Source organism: Cryptomeria japonica, unplaced genomic scaffold (genome assembly GCF_030272615.1).
Source record: "Cryptomeria japonica unplaced genomic scaffold, Sugi_1.0 HiC_scaffold_84, whole genome shotgun sequence".
Taxonomy (NCBI): Eukaryota; Viridiplantae; Streptophyta; class Pinopsida; order Cupressales; family Cupressaceae; genus Cryptomeria; species Cryptomeria japonica.
The window spans coordinates 402016-419389 of record NW_026728906.1 but is presented as its reverse complement, the minus strand read 5'-3'; the positions used below and the strand labels follow the sequence as shown (position 1 = coordinate 419389).

The window sequence follows — 17374 nt, the reverse complement described above, 5'->3', positions numbered from 1 at the left end:
CTTCCAAGATGGGATTCTCAACACCACCAAAAAGTTTTTTTTCTTGTAGAATACCTCTCCAAAATCTATCTTCTTATACATTTATCCTCCATAAATTGGTTCTTATGTTTGCATATGTTGTCTTAAACCTATAATTTAGGTCTCCAAAACTGCTAAAGAAAAGTAATACACCTACTTGACTTCAAAATTGTAGATGGATGTGAAATAGATATTCTAATCAACGCATTCAATGTAAAGTAAATGAACATAAGTTATTTTGAGCAATGTTTTTCTGTCCTAGAACATAGACAATCTGAGAAATAAACATTGAGTAACATAAATTAATTTAAATGACGAGAGATAAAAATCTCATTGAAAAAGGGTACAAAGCATGGACAGTCTTTAGGCCAATATCCAACTCCAAGAAAGAAACTTTCCTCTCATACCGATTCTCCCACGGTGGAGAAAGATTTATATATTGTTTCCTTTGAAGAAGCCCACCGTTCCAATTAAGTCTAAACAATTCCACATTACTAAAATGATGGCGATGGCGAGAATACGTGTAAGGCAGGAGGTAAGTTGATCTTGAGATAGGCATACGCAGCAGGGCAGGGAGAAGATAGAAAATTTCAACGTTAATGAAAGGATGGTGAGAATACATCTGCGGTAGCAGGCGAGACAACCACATGCAGTAAGACTTAGTGTGACGTAAGGAAAAGAGCAACAACTCTGGAAGGATCCGTGAAATATACGGAGTCAAGATGAATTAGTCTTTGCGGAGAGTTATGGTTTGGGCTATATAAAGCGTGTAATGGGTTTGTAATAGACATTCATATCCTGATCTCTTGTGTCTGCGTTTCTATTACAATGGCTAACCGGATGATTTACTTCACGTTGGGACTTTTTCTGTTGATATGCTGTTACAGCGACAGGGTCATGGCAGGGGATCCGGATCCCTTGCAAGATTTCTGCGTTGCAGATGAGGAAAGCAACGGTGAGTGAGAATATTTATACATAAACAATGATAATGATTTGCTTATTAGACGAGTCGAGTTACTAACAGACAGATTGATTTGATCTTGTTTTAAACAGTTTTGGTGAACGGGTTCGTTTGCAAAGACCCAATGCAAGTTTCAGCAAACGATTTCTTCTTCCGGGGACTTGGGCAGGCAGGGAACACCGACAATGATGTGGGCTCCAACGTAACGATGGCGAACGTTAAACAGATACCAGGCCTCAATACGTTTGGAATATCGTTGGTCCGCATCGACTACGCAGTGGGTGGAATAAATCCTCCTCACACACACCCAAGAGGCACCGAAGTTCTTGTTTTACTGGAAGGCCAGCTTCTTGTGGGTTTCATTGACACCAGCAACAAATTTTTCAGCAAAACTTTGGAGAAGGGAGATGTGTTTGTGTTTCCAAAGGCACTTGTTCATTTCCAGCAGAATGTGGGGCATGAAAATGCAGTGGCCATAGCTGGATTGAGCAGCCAGTTTCCCGGAGTTCAGACAATCGCCAATTCTCTGTTTGCGGCGAATCCCCCTCTCCCCGATTCCGTTTTGAGCAAGGCCTTCCGCATCACCCAGGAACTGGTGAATTACATTCAAAAGAAATTCGCATACTAAACAAAACAAACAAGAGGTCTCCCAATGAAGACCGTCTTTCCCAATTCTTTTTTCTCACCGTTGAATAAAACTATCATTTTAGGGTTATTGGCGTCCTCTTGTGCCATTCATAGCATCTGTTTTGGACATCAGCATGTCCTCATCATATTCCAAAGATTGAAAATTAACCGTTGAATAAAACTATCATTTTAGGGTTATTGGCGTCCTCTTGTGCCATTCATAGCATCTGTTTTGGACATCAGTATGTCCTCATCATATTCCAAAGATTGAGAATTAAATATTGATGTCGTTTTGTCCCTTTGATGACAACATTAAAATTTCACTTTGCTGTAACACATTTTAAGGTAAGTTGTAAGCGCATTTTGAATATAATTTCCAATATCTCAAGGTATTTGTTGATTGATACGAAGAAGATAAAAGTGTCGTCATATTGAGAAATTGGCAATCGCATTTCCATCAAGAATAAGATAATAGATATAACTCATACATTATCAGTGAGATCTGCAAATATCATAATCTTCTACTTTTCCCATGCATTTATAAATGATCTAATAAAATAGAGCTTCATACATCAGTTCATTCTAAAGCTTCACGACCTCTTCTTTCATGCCTTCGATGTCTATATAACCTATGTCTTTGAAGCTTGCTCATTTTCATTCTATGCAACTACTGCAGATACTCAAATTCTTAAGAAACTGCAACAATAATGTCTTGAGTTGATGAAAAACATAGTACATGCTCACAACAAAAAAGAAGCATATTTCAAATACATAAATCTTATTCAATCAACATACTCTTTATTAAATAGTCTTGTGGTATTACAGGGGTGACATATTGTTATAAATCACAAAGGGGTGCGAAATATTATGTATAACATTGTAGGCACAAAATTTGACCACATACAAAATTTCAAGACAAGTGGAAGGTGTAGATGTAGAAGATACCAATTTTGGCTTTCTGAATGTTCACATCAGTAGCATAGTGCATTGGATCGGCACATAAGTGAAGAGAACAAAAATCAGCGATGGTGAGATTAGAATGGAATATTCGATTTGATTATCGATCGGTTGGTATTGGAGAAAGTTTTCTACATGATTTATTTAGGGAAGTGCTAATTTGTTTTAGACAAGTGCATGTATTTTATTCCATATTTGATAGCTAGGTGCATGTTTTTTATTCTAGGTTTTGATTGAGGTTGACAAGGAAGTGAACGCTATTTGGTTGCATAGTTTAGCTTGGGGGAAGACATTGAAAAGAGAGACTATAAAATAATGAAGATATCAATCAATAGATTTGGATGAAGAAAAACGTCGAGTAATAAGATGGTGCAACACTTGGAAATGGAGATTCTAGATTTCAACTCATGGAAACATAAGTTTTGTCATTGGAGAGAATTAGTCAATGAGCGTAGAACTCGAGCATATTGTTAAGCAAGCTCTTTCCACAAGAATACAATATTGTACGAAATTACATAAGTGCTAGGTAATGTCCACTTTGTATTTAAGACTCAAATTGAGAAGTTGGCTTGTGAATCTTGCATTTAATTGATACTAGAGATGAGGGTACAACTCCATTCTTTTCAATATTTTTTATTGGGTTACACCAAGGAAAGTTCTAAATCACTAGTCACTATTTTATATTCTATTGAGTCCTACACGCTTACTTTCATTTTATGCCACCAGTATGTATATGTGAGCATTTAAGAAAACATATAAAGCACATTTTAAGTGATAAAAACACAACCTTTGCTCATATCTACAAATAGAAGCCGAGTTTAGTTACATGAACCACACGAAGCATTACACTCCTTGCGCACTCCTGGTCTTATGGAATTAGAGGAGTCACATTATGGTATGAAGCATAAAAGGGCGCGAGTATAACATCGTTGGTATTTACATGAGAATGTACACAATTGCAAGACAAGTGAAAGATGTAGATGGAAACACGTTAGAAATAAAAATGTCTATTTTTTTCTATATCAATGTTGGTTTCAGTACCACCAATTTTATACCAATACAATATGGGATCATACCTTAAAAAATGTTGGTTTATGTAGCATATATAATCATACCATCTCATAAATCAATGTAAAACCTTGAAATGGAGGAAACAAGATCCTACGATTGACCAATGTAAGCTAGAAGATCTTAGTTGACACAACATAATTAGTAATAAGAATAGGACTAGTTGTTGTCTTTAAGGAGGGATACGAAATTAGGTTCCTGTTCCTTTTGTTGCATGAGATGGAGACAGTGAAGTGTCCTATAGATGAACTAGTCTAACAATGGTAAAATGACTAAGTTTATAGAATGTAGTAGATACAAGATGAAATATAGAAAGAGTAAGACATATCTGAGATGGAGACATAGAGAGGAAATTGGGACTGTAATATGAAGCTAATTGTACTAGAGAGAAACGTTGGAGATCCGTGTCTAAAGTTGAGGGAAAATTGAGAGATGATCGAAAATGAAATCGACATATTTGGATCACTTGCCTCTTAAAAAATATGGGTCAATGACTGCTGGGTGCCCTGTTCTTAGGGGTTTTCGTTCAATAATGGTTTTGTGATGCCTGCTAATGTCTGGTCTACTTTTCTTTAACTTTCTTGTTATCCGGATTTGGACCTGTAGATAGAGAAAATTGGGAGAAAGGTTATTTTCATATAAGGGATTACCTTATCCAAACCGCGTATTAGTGTTCTCTCTTCAACAATGATAATGATGAGATAGGATGCATGCCCCCACAAGAAAAGAGGCTAAGCAAATGATAAATGGTGAAATGATGACACCTTATCTTAGGTACGAATTCATAATACACTTGATCATAATTGCTATAGCATATATTTCAATGATTGAATAATCAAATTGGGACTTCTTTATCGTTTGCGCTCCCTGAATGCTTGATTGACTAGGTTTTTGGTTTTCTATATTGAGTACATTGATTCCTAGAATGGGAAAGGGAGTTGTGTTATATGAAGTTCACACCTTTTCGAAACATTTTGTTGTGATGGACAACAAAACAAATAGATTCATGCAAATTACAAGGTCCACTTTCATCTCTCAACAGTTGAGCCTATTTTAGCAAAATAGGGGTGTTTGGGTGCACTAGTCCTTGGAAAAATGTGCTAGTTAAAAGTTCACCAACAGGGGAAATAACCTGGTTTTCCAAAGCAATCTGAACATTAGGTACACACACACGACATAAACCAGGCACACACAAAAAAATAGAAGAAAACCACATAGAAAACCATGCTGAAGAAGACCGTAGTCTACAAAAGGATAAACACTTGTGCAAGAGAAAACTCGTGACTTGTGCAAAATCGACGAGCTCCAAATGACCTTTTTGTGGGTTTGAGCAATTTCACTTACTATAGATTAACGTTTGCTCGCACCTCCATGAACCCAAAATAGCCCTACGCCAATTTTTCAAGCTATGTGTTGTTAGTGTATGATATTCTAACTAGAATATTCTTCTATGTAAGTTTGCTAGATGGTTAGTTGTTAGAATAATGCCTGATTATGTTAATCTTATCCATGAAACATTACATGATTCTAGATAGCATCTGATATTATAGGTGGAACTGTATTAGATATGTATTTTTATCACCCCTAAGTTGATCAAAGATATTAAGAGCTTATCATTCATCTCAATCTGTGCATTTTCTTTTTTTGAGCTCCACTATTTTTTTGGTACTCACATGTTTGTAATTTATTTTAATTATGACTGCAGATTTATAGAGGTTTTGATTGAGGGTTGAGCATCTGAAAGGAATGTGGATTTGTGCCATAATATTTTTGTGTTCTTGTGAGGACATGATAATCCGAAGGTGTTTCTACTGTGATTTTAAAAATCCCCGATGAATTGAAGTTTATAAAATTCATCGTATAAATAATAAAATAAAAATAGGAGATTTTATTTCATGGTTGATTAGTGTATTTTAAATTATATATATTTTTTATTAAATTGTTGATTCATGGAGACCAAGTTGACAAATTTGAAGCTCTACGTAGTAGGCGATTTTTTAGGAAACACATTATTGTGTGGATAGTGGGAAGCGCTTAATTAGCTAAAAGATGATTTGTCTTCATTTTAATAAGACGATCAATTATTTTACTATGGTCAATCTGCATGTGTAAAAGGTTTGGGATATTTTATTAAAAAGCCGATCCTTGTGTGCTGGCTTTTTGGCACTTTCTGGTGTGGTAAAATTTGCATAGGCTGATCTTTTGGCATAGATATTTGATTTGAACTAGTGATATAAAGTGGTTGTTTTGGCATAAATTGTTGGATATTGTTGGTCATGCGAGGATATGTTGTGGTCATTGATGTCAACATATTCCTATGATTTTCTCTGGTGATTGCAGATTGGGAAGATTTTCTGATCCGGTTTGTAGCGATGCTTTGTTGATCACTGTTTCGCAGAGTTCGGTATATCCTCTGGTATATTTTGGTGTGATCAGATCTGGTGCTGAGATTTTGGGATATTTCTTGGGAAGGTCTTGTGTATCTTAATTTCAGTTGAATCATGATTTGGTTCTCCGCAAGTTATCTTTCTTCCTGGCCGTTGTTGATTGGTTGTGTTCTTTAGCTTTCAGACGTTGACCCGATGAAGATTTGAAAAGTAGTGTTGGTGGCAGCTATTGTGGATGATTCTAATGTGCTTGCTGGTATTTTTTTTAATTATGTCCTATTGTTTTGGCAATCTGTATTTATCGTTGTGTGAGTTTTTGGTGGTTTCTATCAACCAGTGATGATTTGTGTGTTATGCACCATTTCTGGTGGTGTAGCGTGTTGCGATTGATCTTTGCGTGATTTTCGGTGGAGTTATGTGTTTGGGAATTTGACCTAGAACCATGCTATGCTATGTAAACCACTATATTGGTCTGGTGGTCAGGTGTTTGTATCGTGTGATGTAATTTTTTAATTGAGGGTCGAGGGTTTAGCCGACCTTGTTATCAAGGTTGATAAATTATATATATAGGTGATATAGTCATGTAATTTGGTTGTTTGATGTTGTGTCCTTCATTATCAGAGAGAGGTTTGTGTGCGAACATGTGATGTATCCTTCGATGTTGAGTTTGTGGTGAGATTCTATTTGGAGATGCTATTCTTTCCGTTCATATTTCTTTCGAATTGTAGTCCAAATCTTATTGCGAGTCAGTGAGACTTCCCTAAGGGTTGTAGCCTTCCGAGCAAATATTATTTGAGCAGTGAGCTCTAGGCAGTGTGCCTGAATGCATGTGCATTCCTCATTGTAATATTTTCACATACTATTGTAGAGTATCATCTTACTGTGGGTAGGTTCCCACCATGGTTTTTTCGCTTAACCTGGGTTTTGCGCATCAAAATCTTAGTGTTGTGTGTTGTGCTATTAATTTTCTTATCTGTCTTATTACTGCAGTTTATCAAATCTGTGTTTTGCGGTAAAGTTTGTTATTCCGGTGAAGACTGATTCACACCCCTCTCATTCTTCCCATCTTTGGCTGTTGTTAACATAAATATTGTCAAATCAAATCAATTTTTGGTCAATCTTAGAGTTGCATATGTTGCTTATCTATTTTTGCATGAATTTTTGAACAATTTGAATAAAACTGTTTTGTCTTTCTCTATTAATTTTTCCTTGCATGAATGTCATTTTGGCTATTTACAAGGCCGCAAGACTCCTTCTTGGTCTAATTTTTAACCTTTTTTTACCGTTACTTGAGTTCTTCAAGGTCATGTTTGCACCACTTAGACCAGTTATCTAGCATTAGAGGGCATGTGAGATTTTGTTTTGCCTCATGGCCTCATCTAGTTTTACTTTATTTTGGTAGTCACGTTTGCCTTTTTAGGCTATAGTGTCCCTTGTTCCATTGCTGATGAAAAGATCCTTTGTCAACTATGAATCTTTGTTACATGAATTTTGGATGAGAATAATTGCTTCCAGAGATTTATTCCTATTACAAGCACTTTTTTGTGGAGGCTTTTATGGAGGAAGACAATAATAGTTCCTAGTGCATATTTTGTGTTCTTTTTGCCCCCGTATTGTTTATGCTCTTTCCAATTTGGTTATTTTAAAAATTGGTTCACATATTTTAATGATGAAGTATCATTTCGTGAATTATACTACACAAAATGTAGTAAAGTTCCATCATCTGGGTGGTTACATGCACACACATCTAGTGTAGGTTTCATTCAAAGCTTTTTTGAAAAATAAAACTTATGAAATATAAGTTACTAATTAACCATACAATCTCTTCAACAATTCCTCCAACTGGTAGCCAAATGATGTTACGTGCATCTAATTTTTTTGACATCATACCAACTAGAGAGTAACTATGCAGTTATTGTCATGAGCCTATTTCATAAATTACAAAATAATTTATACTTATTTATTTATTTTTCATTAAATTTAAAACAAATTAAGATAGAAATTTTTATTTGAATTAAATATACATTATTATGATAAAGATTTTTATAAATATATTAAATATTTTATTGAAAAGTTTTTTATAAATTATATAAATATGTATATTAAAATCATAAATAAAATAGAAACTCTATCAATTAGAAATATTTTAATTAATATAATGAAATGTCATCACACACAGGCATAGAATCCCAAGAAACCAACATCCTAACAAGCTAATATCAACTCTAAAATTTATCTAGAAGGAACATTCAGATACACTAACAAAGTCTAAATACGTAGTTGTTGTTGGTGCTCCAAAATTTTCCTTGTATTGTAATGGATTAGTCATATATGTATCCCACAAAATTATGATAGAAACATTTTACATCTACCACAATGAAAGAATAGATAACAATACTAAAAGTATAATAAATGTAAACCTAGGTATTTTGTCAATCTCCTAAAATATTATTCAAGAAAAAGATAACTGATATGAAAAAAATTACATGTTATAAAATAGTTTTAGAAGAGTTAATCAAGCTAGAAACTTGATTTTCAAGAGGATGCAATTTGAGAATATGAACCATCACATCAAGCAATTGGATGATGTTGAGTGTCGACATATTGCTAGGGAGACATGCAAGCTAAGGTGGTGCTTGATCATCATAGACCAATTCAGTGATGCCAAGTCAGTTCTTGTAGGTGTAGTGAACCTAACTCATCAAAGGAGGAGCAAGTGACATATGGCATTACATCAAATATTATTCAATGTACCTAATCTCATTTCTCATTGATCCACATTCAAAAGAGGGACATGTGCCCAAAGTGTTGTAGTTTTCTCATTGGTTAAAGTGGTTGTTGTTATAACTAGCCCTAATTAGGGTTTCATGGTTAATCTCGGCCATTAAATTCAAATCAATCTCGGACATTCATTTGTATCAAGACTTCTATATAAGGTTTGCCTTCTCATTTTTAAAGGTTAATAGGTGGATAATAGAGTAGAGCAGAACTGTTAGAAAGTAGATTGTTTCCAAGACTCGTTGAAATTAATACATAAGTTTTGTTGAAGATATGGTGGATGTTTGTGCTGTCTTTCTACATTTTGCATGGGTTCTTGTTACTTCTCAAAGTTAATTGAATTTTACTGATTATGATGGAGAAATGCGAAGATATATGATGAATTACTTAGTGCTCATACCATTTGTTATTTGTTGATTGCAAATTGTAGTGCATGGTTGGTCTAAACCTCATTGTTGAAATAGTTCGATTTTTTAGTATTTTTAAAAATGTAAAAAGTTCTATATATTATTATTTTTAAATTATATTTTGAATTTTAAAAATAATTTGTTTTAATTTATTTTGAAATTTTTATCTATTAATATTTATTGCTTTTAAAAGTTTATAATATTAAAATAATTAATTATGTATTTAAAAAATTTAATATTAAATTATATGTTTATGACTTCTTAAATATTATTCTTATTTAAAGGAGAATCTAGATCAATAGAACAATTTAGATTAAATTAAACTTAATGGTCGTTGGACATAAAATCGAAGCTATTGTTAATTCAGTTTAGAATGTGATTATTAACCACACATGTCATTAGAGGGATGCAAGGTTGTATGGGCTTTAGGATGACTTGACCTTATTATGTGTGGTCATAAGGTTGTTTGTAAAGCTAAAGCAAGGCAAGTATGGATATCGAGAAAATAATTATAGTGTGTAATTTAAGACTCCCAAATGTGAGAAATAAATACAAACAAGAGAAGTGTTGAAGTATACAACTTCTATGTAACTTCTTCCCTTGCCACTCTATCTACAAAATTCCTCAGATGTATTATGTACTGAGAAGTATAAGTGGATAATGCACTAAAGGATAGTGCATACGTGACAAAACACACAAAATGAGGTTATACATGGCAATTACAAATAATTCAATACTATGTTAATACTATTACTATTGGTTCAAAGATTTACAAAAGGTATAACCACCATACTAGGTGTCAACCTATGTTAACATCTTCATTAACGAGTTTGAATTACAAATTGGCCCAAAAATATCCCTCCCTCCCTCTCTCTCTCTCTCCCCTTTTGTATCTTTGTATCTCTTCTTTTCTATCCGTTTCTATCTCCTAATCTTTATCTTAATTTCTCCTTATCCCTCTACAACTATATCTCTCTTTATTTGTCCTTTTCATCCTCTCTCACTCTATCTAGGCACGTCTCACTCTCTTTAACCATCTATTTCTTTGCCACCTCCCTCTCTTCATTCCCATCTCTAGCTCTCTCTTCCTCTGTCACCCTATCTCCAGACATGTCTCGCTCTCTTTATCTATTCATCTCTCCCCTCTCACTATTGCAAACATAACATGAGCCTATTGGTAATGGAGTTCAATTATCTTTTGATTGAAAGGTTTTCTTTCACTTATGTTTGGTTTGTATTAATGAATGCACAATTGATTCAAAGTTATCCCTCGCTCATTCTCTCTCCCCCTCTCTATATATTTATCTCTTCTATCTCTATCTATTTCTCTCTCCTCTCTCTTTATCTCTTCCTCTCATATCCATATCCCTATTCTTCTCCATATCTATATCAATCTCGATCTCTATCTTCCTCTCTATATTTATCGCCTAACTCTATCTCCTCACTCCTTTATCTTTCCCTCACTCTTCCTCCTCTATCTCTCTCTTTATATCCCTATATCTCCCTCTCTCCTTCTCTCCCTATTTCAAACAAAACATAAGAATATTGGTAATGGAACTCGATTATATTCCCGGTTTAAGGGTTTTGTTTGATTGCATTTGTCCGTTTAAGTAGATGCATAGTTGATTTGGATCTATAATTTTTTCAAATGTTGAGACCTTTGTTGAATAAATAATATCATTTACTAAATGGTTTGCTAATTTATCTCACGTGTTGCACAAATATATGAAAAAATAGATCAATTTTTTTTAATAATCATTCCACATCTATTCGGCGTACATATTGCACACCAAGGTGCAATTGCTAGTTGTATATTCTTGACTTTTCTATTACACCATATCATTCAATAAAAAAGAGAATAGCGTTGATGGAAGAACCACAATCATCTGTAACCGCATAGGCTACCCATGCCTATTTGTATCACCTCCACATAGAAAAGTACCTAAAACCATGCTCTCTACATTAATAAACATTTTCTTACTTATGCAAACCATGTCATTAAAGGGTCCAAAAGTATAGGGATTCATTCAAAAAATATTCCTCACTTAATTGCATCCAATATTAGATCACTCCCGGTGTCCATGCTCTTACATGGATGTAGATTTACCTTTCGTATTAGTCATTTGTGGAAACTCAATGGGGAATTGGAGATTGTGAGTGTGGTATGAAAGACAAGGTAAAACCTATGAGAGATATTAAAAAAAAATGTACTCGAGTAGTTATCAAGAAAACTGAGATTATACTAGCGTAAAATATGACCAAACTGTTTTATTGACTTGCTCTTCTATAATATGAACCACTTATTATAATCATGAATCGATCAGGTGTAGAATTTTATTCCCCCTCTCACTCTATTTGTTCCTTATATTCGATTGTTGATCACTTTGATTTCTTAATTGTAAAAAGTTCATTAGTTAGCCACCCTTATCCAAAGAGAGTAAAAAGATAATTCTTGATAGGTAAACAAGGGATCATGGAACTAAACGTTTCCCAACCAAGAATCATCCCAATATATCACTTTTAACGCATTTTTTACTTCTCAAATTGAATATTTTTTATAAACTATTTATAATTGTCATATTATTTGATATAAAAGAAAAGAAAATTCAATCAATATAAATAAAAATAAATAAAATGAAATGTCTAATCAATATGAAATACTTTTCTCATATATTTGATTGAAGTAAGAGGAAAAAAATAATCTTTAATATTATATTTTCCTATTTAGTTACCCCAAACAACTAATTCATCAAAACATTAAGTTAAAAAAAATATTAAATAAACATATATCTCACAAAAATAATAAAAAATAAATCATCTAAATCAACTGTATGTACTTTGTTAAAAGGAGAATCGAGAGGACAATGCAGTCAACTGGACGAAAAGTTTTGGTGTCGAAAAATGGAAATAGACAGATCTCAAACATTAGAAAAAGTAGTAAACCTACTTTATTAAAGAGAATTCACTCACCTAAAGGTAAAATTTTGATCTCCAAAACTGCTAGAAAAGACACCTACTTCATTTACAACAATGCACTTCATTTACAACAACACACTCACCTAAAGATTAAATTTTGGCCGAGTTCAACTGTAGATGGATGTGAAAGAGACAATCTAAGCAACGCACTCAACGCAACGTGAGCAATGTTTTCGCACCCATCAACAGTTTGAGAATGAAGGCTCTTTTCTCTAAAATATCGCGGTTTACATTCATTATAGTTATGAGTATTGGAAGCGGTACGATTTTTAGTCACTGTTGTACCTTGACCCAAGGTAGTTCAAGATGCATTCAAACTACTCACCCATGACATTCTGAAAATCAGACATCAACGTCTTAATAAGGTTATATCTTATAGAGGTGATGGATTCTAGTGAATTGTAATGTCAAAACCGGATTCTATTTCCGCTACCCATCTACCCTCTAGGGTTTGGAAAAATAAAACGATCTTAAATAATTCTAAATACTAGATCCCTTGGACAACATGGTCTCTTCCAAGATGGGATTCTCAACACCACCAAAAAGTTTTTTTTCTTGTAGAATACCTCTCCAAAATCTATCTTCTTATACATTTATCCTCCATAAATTGGTTCTTATGTTTGCATATGTTGTCTTAAACCTATAATTTAGGTCTCCAAAACTGCTAAAGAAAAGTAATACACCTACTTGACTTCAAAATTGTAGATGGATGTGAAATAGATATTCTAATCAACGCATTCAATGTAAAGTAAATGAACATAAGTTATTTTGAGCAATGTTTTTCTGTCCTAGAACATAGACAATCTGAGAAATAAACATTGAGTAACATAAATTAATTTAAATGACGAGAGATAAAAATCTCATTGAAAAAGGGTACAAAGCATGGACAGTCTTTAGGCCAATATCCAACTCCAAGAAAGAAACTTTCCTCTCATACCGATTCTCCCACGGTGGAGAAAGATTTATATATTGTTTCCTTTGAAGAAGCCCACCGTTCCAATTAAGTCTAAACAATTCCACATTACTAAAATGATGGCGATGGCGAGAATACGTGTAAGGCAGGAGGTAAGTTGATCTTGAGATAGGCATACGCAGCAGGGCAGGGAGAAGATAGAAAATTTCAACGTTAATGAAAGGATGGTGAGAATACATCTGCGGTAGCAGGCGAGACAACCACATGCAGTAAGACTTAGTGTGACGTAAGGAAAAGAGCAACAACTCTGGAAGGATCCGTGAAATATACGGAGTCAAGATGAATTAGTCTTTGCGGAGAGTTATGGTTTGGGCTATATAAAGCGTGTAATGGGTTTGTAATAGACATTCATATCCTGATCTCTTGTGTCTGCGTTTCTATTACAATGGCTAACCGGATGATTTACTTCACGTTGGGACTTTTTCTGTTGATATGCTGTTACAGCGACAGGGTCATGGCAGGGGATCCGGATCCCTTGCAAGATTTCTGCGTTGCAGATGAGGAAAGCAACGGTGAGTGAGAATATTTATACATAAACAATGATAATGATTTGCTTATTAGACGAGTCGAGTTACTAACAGACAGATTGATTTGATCTTGTTTTAAACAGTTTTGGTGAACGGGTTCGTTTGCAAAGACCCAATGCAAGTTTCAGCAAACGATTTCTTCTTCCGGGGACTTGGGCAGGCAGGGAACACCGACAATGATGTGGGCTCCAACGTAACGATGGCGAACGTTAAACAGATACCAGGCCTCAATACGTTTGGAATATCGTTGGTCCGCATCGACTACGCAGTGGGTGGAATAAATCCTCCTCACACACACCCAAGAGGCACCGAAGTTCTTGTTTTACTGGAAGGCCAGCTTCTTGTGGGTTTCATTGACACCAGCAACAAATTTTTCAGCAAAACTTTGGAGAAGGGAGATGTGTTTGTGTTTCCAAAGGCACTTGTTCATTTCCAGCAGAATGTGGGGCATGAAAATGCAGTGGCCATAGCTGGATTGAGCAGCCAGTTTCCCGGAGTTCAGACAATCGCCAATTCTCTGTTTGCGGCGAATCCCCCTCTCCCCGATTCCGTTTTGAGCAAGGCCTTCCGCATCACCCAGGAACTGGTGAATTACATTCAAAAGAAATTCGCATACTAAACAAAACAAACAAGAGGTCTCCCAATGAAGACCGTCTTTCCCAATTCTTTTTTCTCACCGTTGAATAAAACTATCATTTTAGGGTTATTGGCGTCCTCTTGTGCCATTCATAGCATCTGTTTTGGACATCAGCATGTCCTCATCATATTCCAAAGATTGAAAATTAACCGTTGAATAAAACTATCATTTTAGGGTTATTGGCGTCCTCTTGTGCCATTCATAGCATCTGTTTTGGACATCAGTATGTCCTCATCATATTCCAAAGATTGAAAATTAAATATTGATGTCGTTTTGTCCCTTTGATGACAACATTAAAATTTCACTTTGCTGTAACACATTTTAAGGTAAGTTGTAAGCGCATTTTGAATATAATTTCCAATATCTCAAGGTATTTGTTGATTGATACGAAGAAGATAAAAGTGTCGTCATATTGAGAAATTGGCAATCGCATTTCCATCAAGAATAAGATAATAGATATAACTCATACATTATCAGTGAGATCTGCAAATATCATAATCTTCTACTTTTCCCATGCATTTATAAATGATCTAATAAAATAGAGCTTCATACATCAGTTCATTCTAAAGCTTCACGACCTCTTCTTTCATGCCTTCGATGTCTATATAACCTATGTCTTTGAAGCTTGCTCATTTTCATTCTATGCAACTACTGCAGATACTCAAATTCTTAAGAAACTGCAACAATAATGTCTTGAGTTGATGAAAAACATAGTACATGCTCACAACAAAAAAGAAGCATATTTCAAATACATAAATCTTATTCAATCAACATACTCTTTATTAAATAGTCTTGTGGTATTACAGGGGTGACATATTGTTATAAATCACAAAGGGGTGCGAAATATTATGTATAACATTGTAGGCACAAAATTTGACCACATACAAAATTTCAAGACAAGTGGAAGGTGTAGATGTAGAAGATACCAATTTTGGCTTTCTGAATGTTCACATCAGTAGCATAGTGCATTGGATCGGCACATAAGTGAAGAGAACAAAAATCAGCGATGGTGAGATTAGAATGGAATATTCGATTTGATTATCGATCGGTTGGTATTGGAGAAAGTTTTCTACATGATTTATTTAGGGAAGTGCTAATTTGTTTTAGACAAGTGCATGTATTTTATTCCATATTTGATAGCTAGGTGCATGTTTTTTATTCTAGGTTTTGATTGAGGTTGACAAGGAAGTGAACGCTATTTGGTTGCATAGTTTAGCTTGGGGGAAGACATTGAAAAGAGAGACTATAAAATAATGAAGATATCAATCAATAGATTTGGATGAAGAAAAACGTCGAGTAATAAGATGGTGCAACACTTGGAAATGGAGATTCTAGATTTCAACTCATGGAAACATAAGTTTTGTCATTGGAGAGAATTAGTCAATGAGCGTAGAACTCGAGCATATTGTTAAGCAAGCTCTTTCCACAAGAATACAATATTGTACGAAATTACATAAGTGCTAGGTAATGTCCACTTTGTATTTAAGACTCAAATTGAGAAGTTGGCTTGTGAATCTTGCATTTAATTGATACTAGAGATGAGGGTACAACTCCATTCTTTTCAATATTTTTTATTGGGTTACACCAAGGAAAGTTCTAAATCACTAGTCACTATTTTATATTCTATTGAGTCCTACACGCTTACTTTCATTTTATGCCACCAGTATGTATATGTGAGCATTTAAGAAAACATATAAAGCACATTTTAAGTGATAAAAACACAACCTTTGCTCATATCTACAAATAGAAGCCGAGTTTAGTTACATGAACCACACGAAGCATTACACTCCTTGCGCACTCCTGGTCTTATGGAATTAGAGGAGTCACATTATGGTATGAAGCATAAAAGGGCGCGAGTATAACATCGTTGGTATTTACATGAGAATGTACACAATTGCAAGACAAGTGAAAGATGTAGATGGAAACACGTTAGAAATAAAAATGTCTATTTTTTTCTATATCAATGTTGGTTTCAGTACCACCAATTTTATACCAATACAATATGGGATCATACCTTAAAAAATGTTGGTTTATGTAGCATATATAATCATACCATCTCATAAATCAATGTAAACCTTGAAATGGAGGAAACAAGATCCTACGATTGACCAATGTAAGCTAGAAGATCTTAGTTGACACAACATAATTAGTAATAAGAATAGGACTAGTTGTTGTCTTTAAGGAAGGGATACGAAATTAGGTTCCTGTTCCTTTTGTTGCATGAGATGGAGACAGTGAAGTGTCTATAGATGAACTAGTCTAACAATGGTAAAATGACTAAGTTTTATAGAATGTAGTAGATACAAGATGAAATATAGAAAGAGTAAGACATATCTGAGATGGAGACATAGAGAGGAAATTGGGACTGTAATATGAAGCTAATTGTACTAGAGAGAAACGTTGGAGATCCGTGTCTAAAGTTGAGGGAAAATTGAGAGATGATCGAAAATGAAATCGACAATATTTGATCACTTGCCTCTTAAAAATATGGGTCAATGACTGCTGGGTGCCCTGTTCTTAGGGTTTTCGTTCAATCAATGTTTTGTGATGCCTGCTAATGTCTGGTCTACTTTTCTTTAACTTTCTTGTTATCGGATTTGGACCTGTAGATAGAGAAAATTGGGAGAAATGGTTATTTCATATAAGGGATTACCTTATCCAAACCGCGTATTAGTGTTCTCTCTTCAACAATGATAATGATGAGATAGGATGCATGCCCCCACAAGAAAAGAGGCTAAGCAAATGATAAATGGTGAAATGATGACACCTTATCTTAGGTACGAATTACATAATACACTTGATCATAATTGCTATAGCATATATTTCAATGATTGAATAATCAAATTGGGACTTCTTTATCGTTTCGCTCCCTGAATGCTTGATTGACTAGGTTTTTTGGTTTTCTATATTGAGTACATTGATTCCTAGAATGGGAAAGGGAGTTGTGTTTATATGAAGTTCACACCTTTTCGAAACATTTTGTTGTGATGGGACAACAAAACAAATTAGATTCATGCAAATTACAAGGTCCACTTTCATCTCTCAACAGTTGAGCCTA

The 17374-nt window shown here is 34.5% G+C and overlaps 2 protein-coding genes across 2 annotated transcripts; both read left to right on the top strand.

Moving 5' to 3' along the window:
• The first annotated feature begins 846 nt into the window (after positions 1-846).
• LOC131864376 (putative germin-like protein 2-1) lies at positions 847-1607 on the top strand. The gene is made up of 2 exons (XM_059215223.1): positions 847-973; positions 1072-1607. Exons 1-2 carry the CDS (start codon positions 847-849, stop codon positions 1605-1607), a joined length of 663 nt encoding a protein of 220 aa, XP_059071206.1.
• An 11930-nt stretch (positions 1608-13537) lies between these two features.
• LOC131864375 (putative germin-like protein 2-1) lies at positions 13538-14298 on the top strand. Its single transcript, XM_059215222.1, has 2 exons — positions 13538-13664; positions 13763-14298. Exons 1-2 carry the CDS (start codon positions 13538-13540, stop codon positions 14296-14298), a joined length of 663 nt encoding a protein of 220 aa, XP_059071205.1.
• Positions 14299-17374: the final 3076 nt, after the last annotated feature.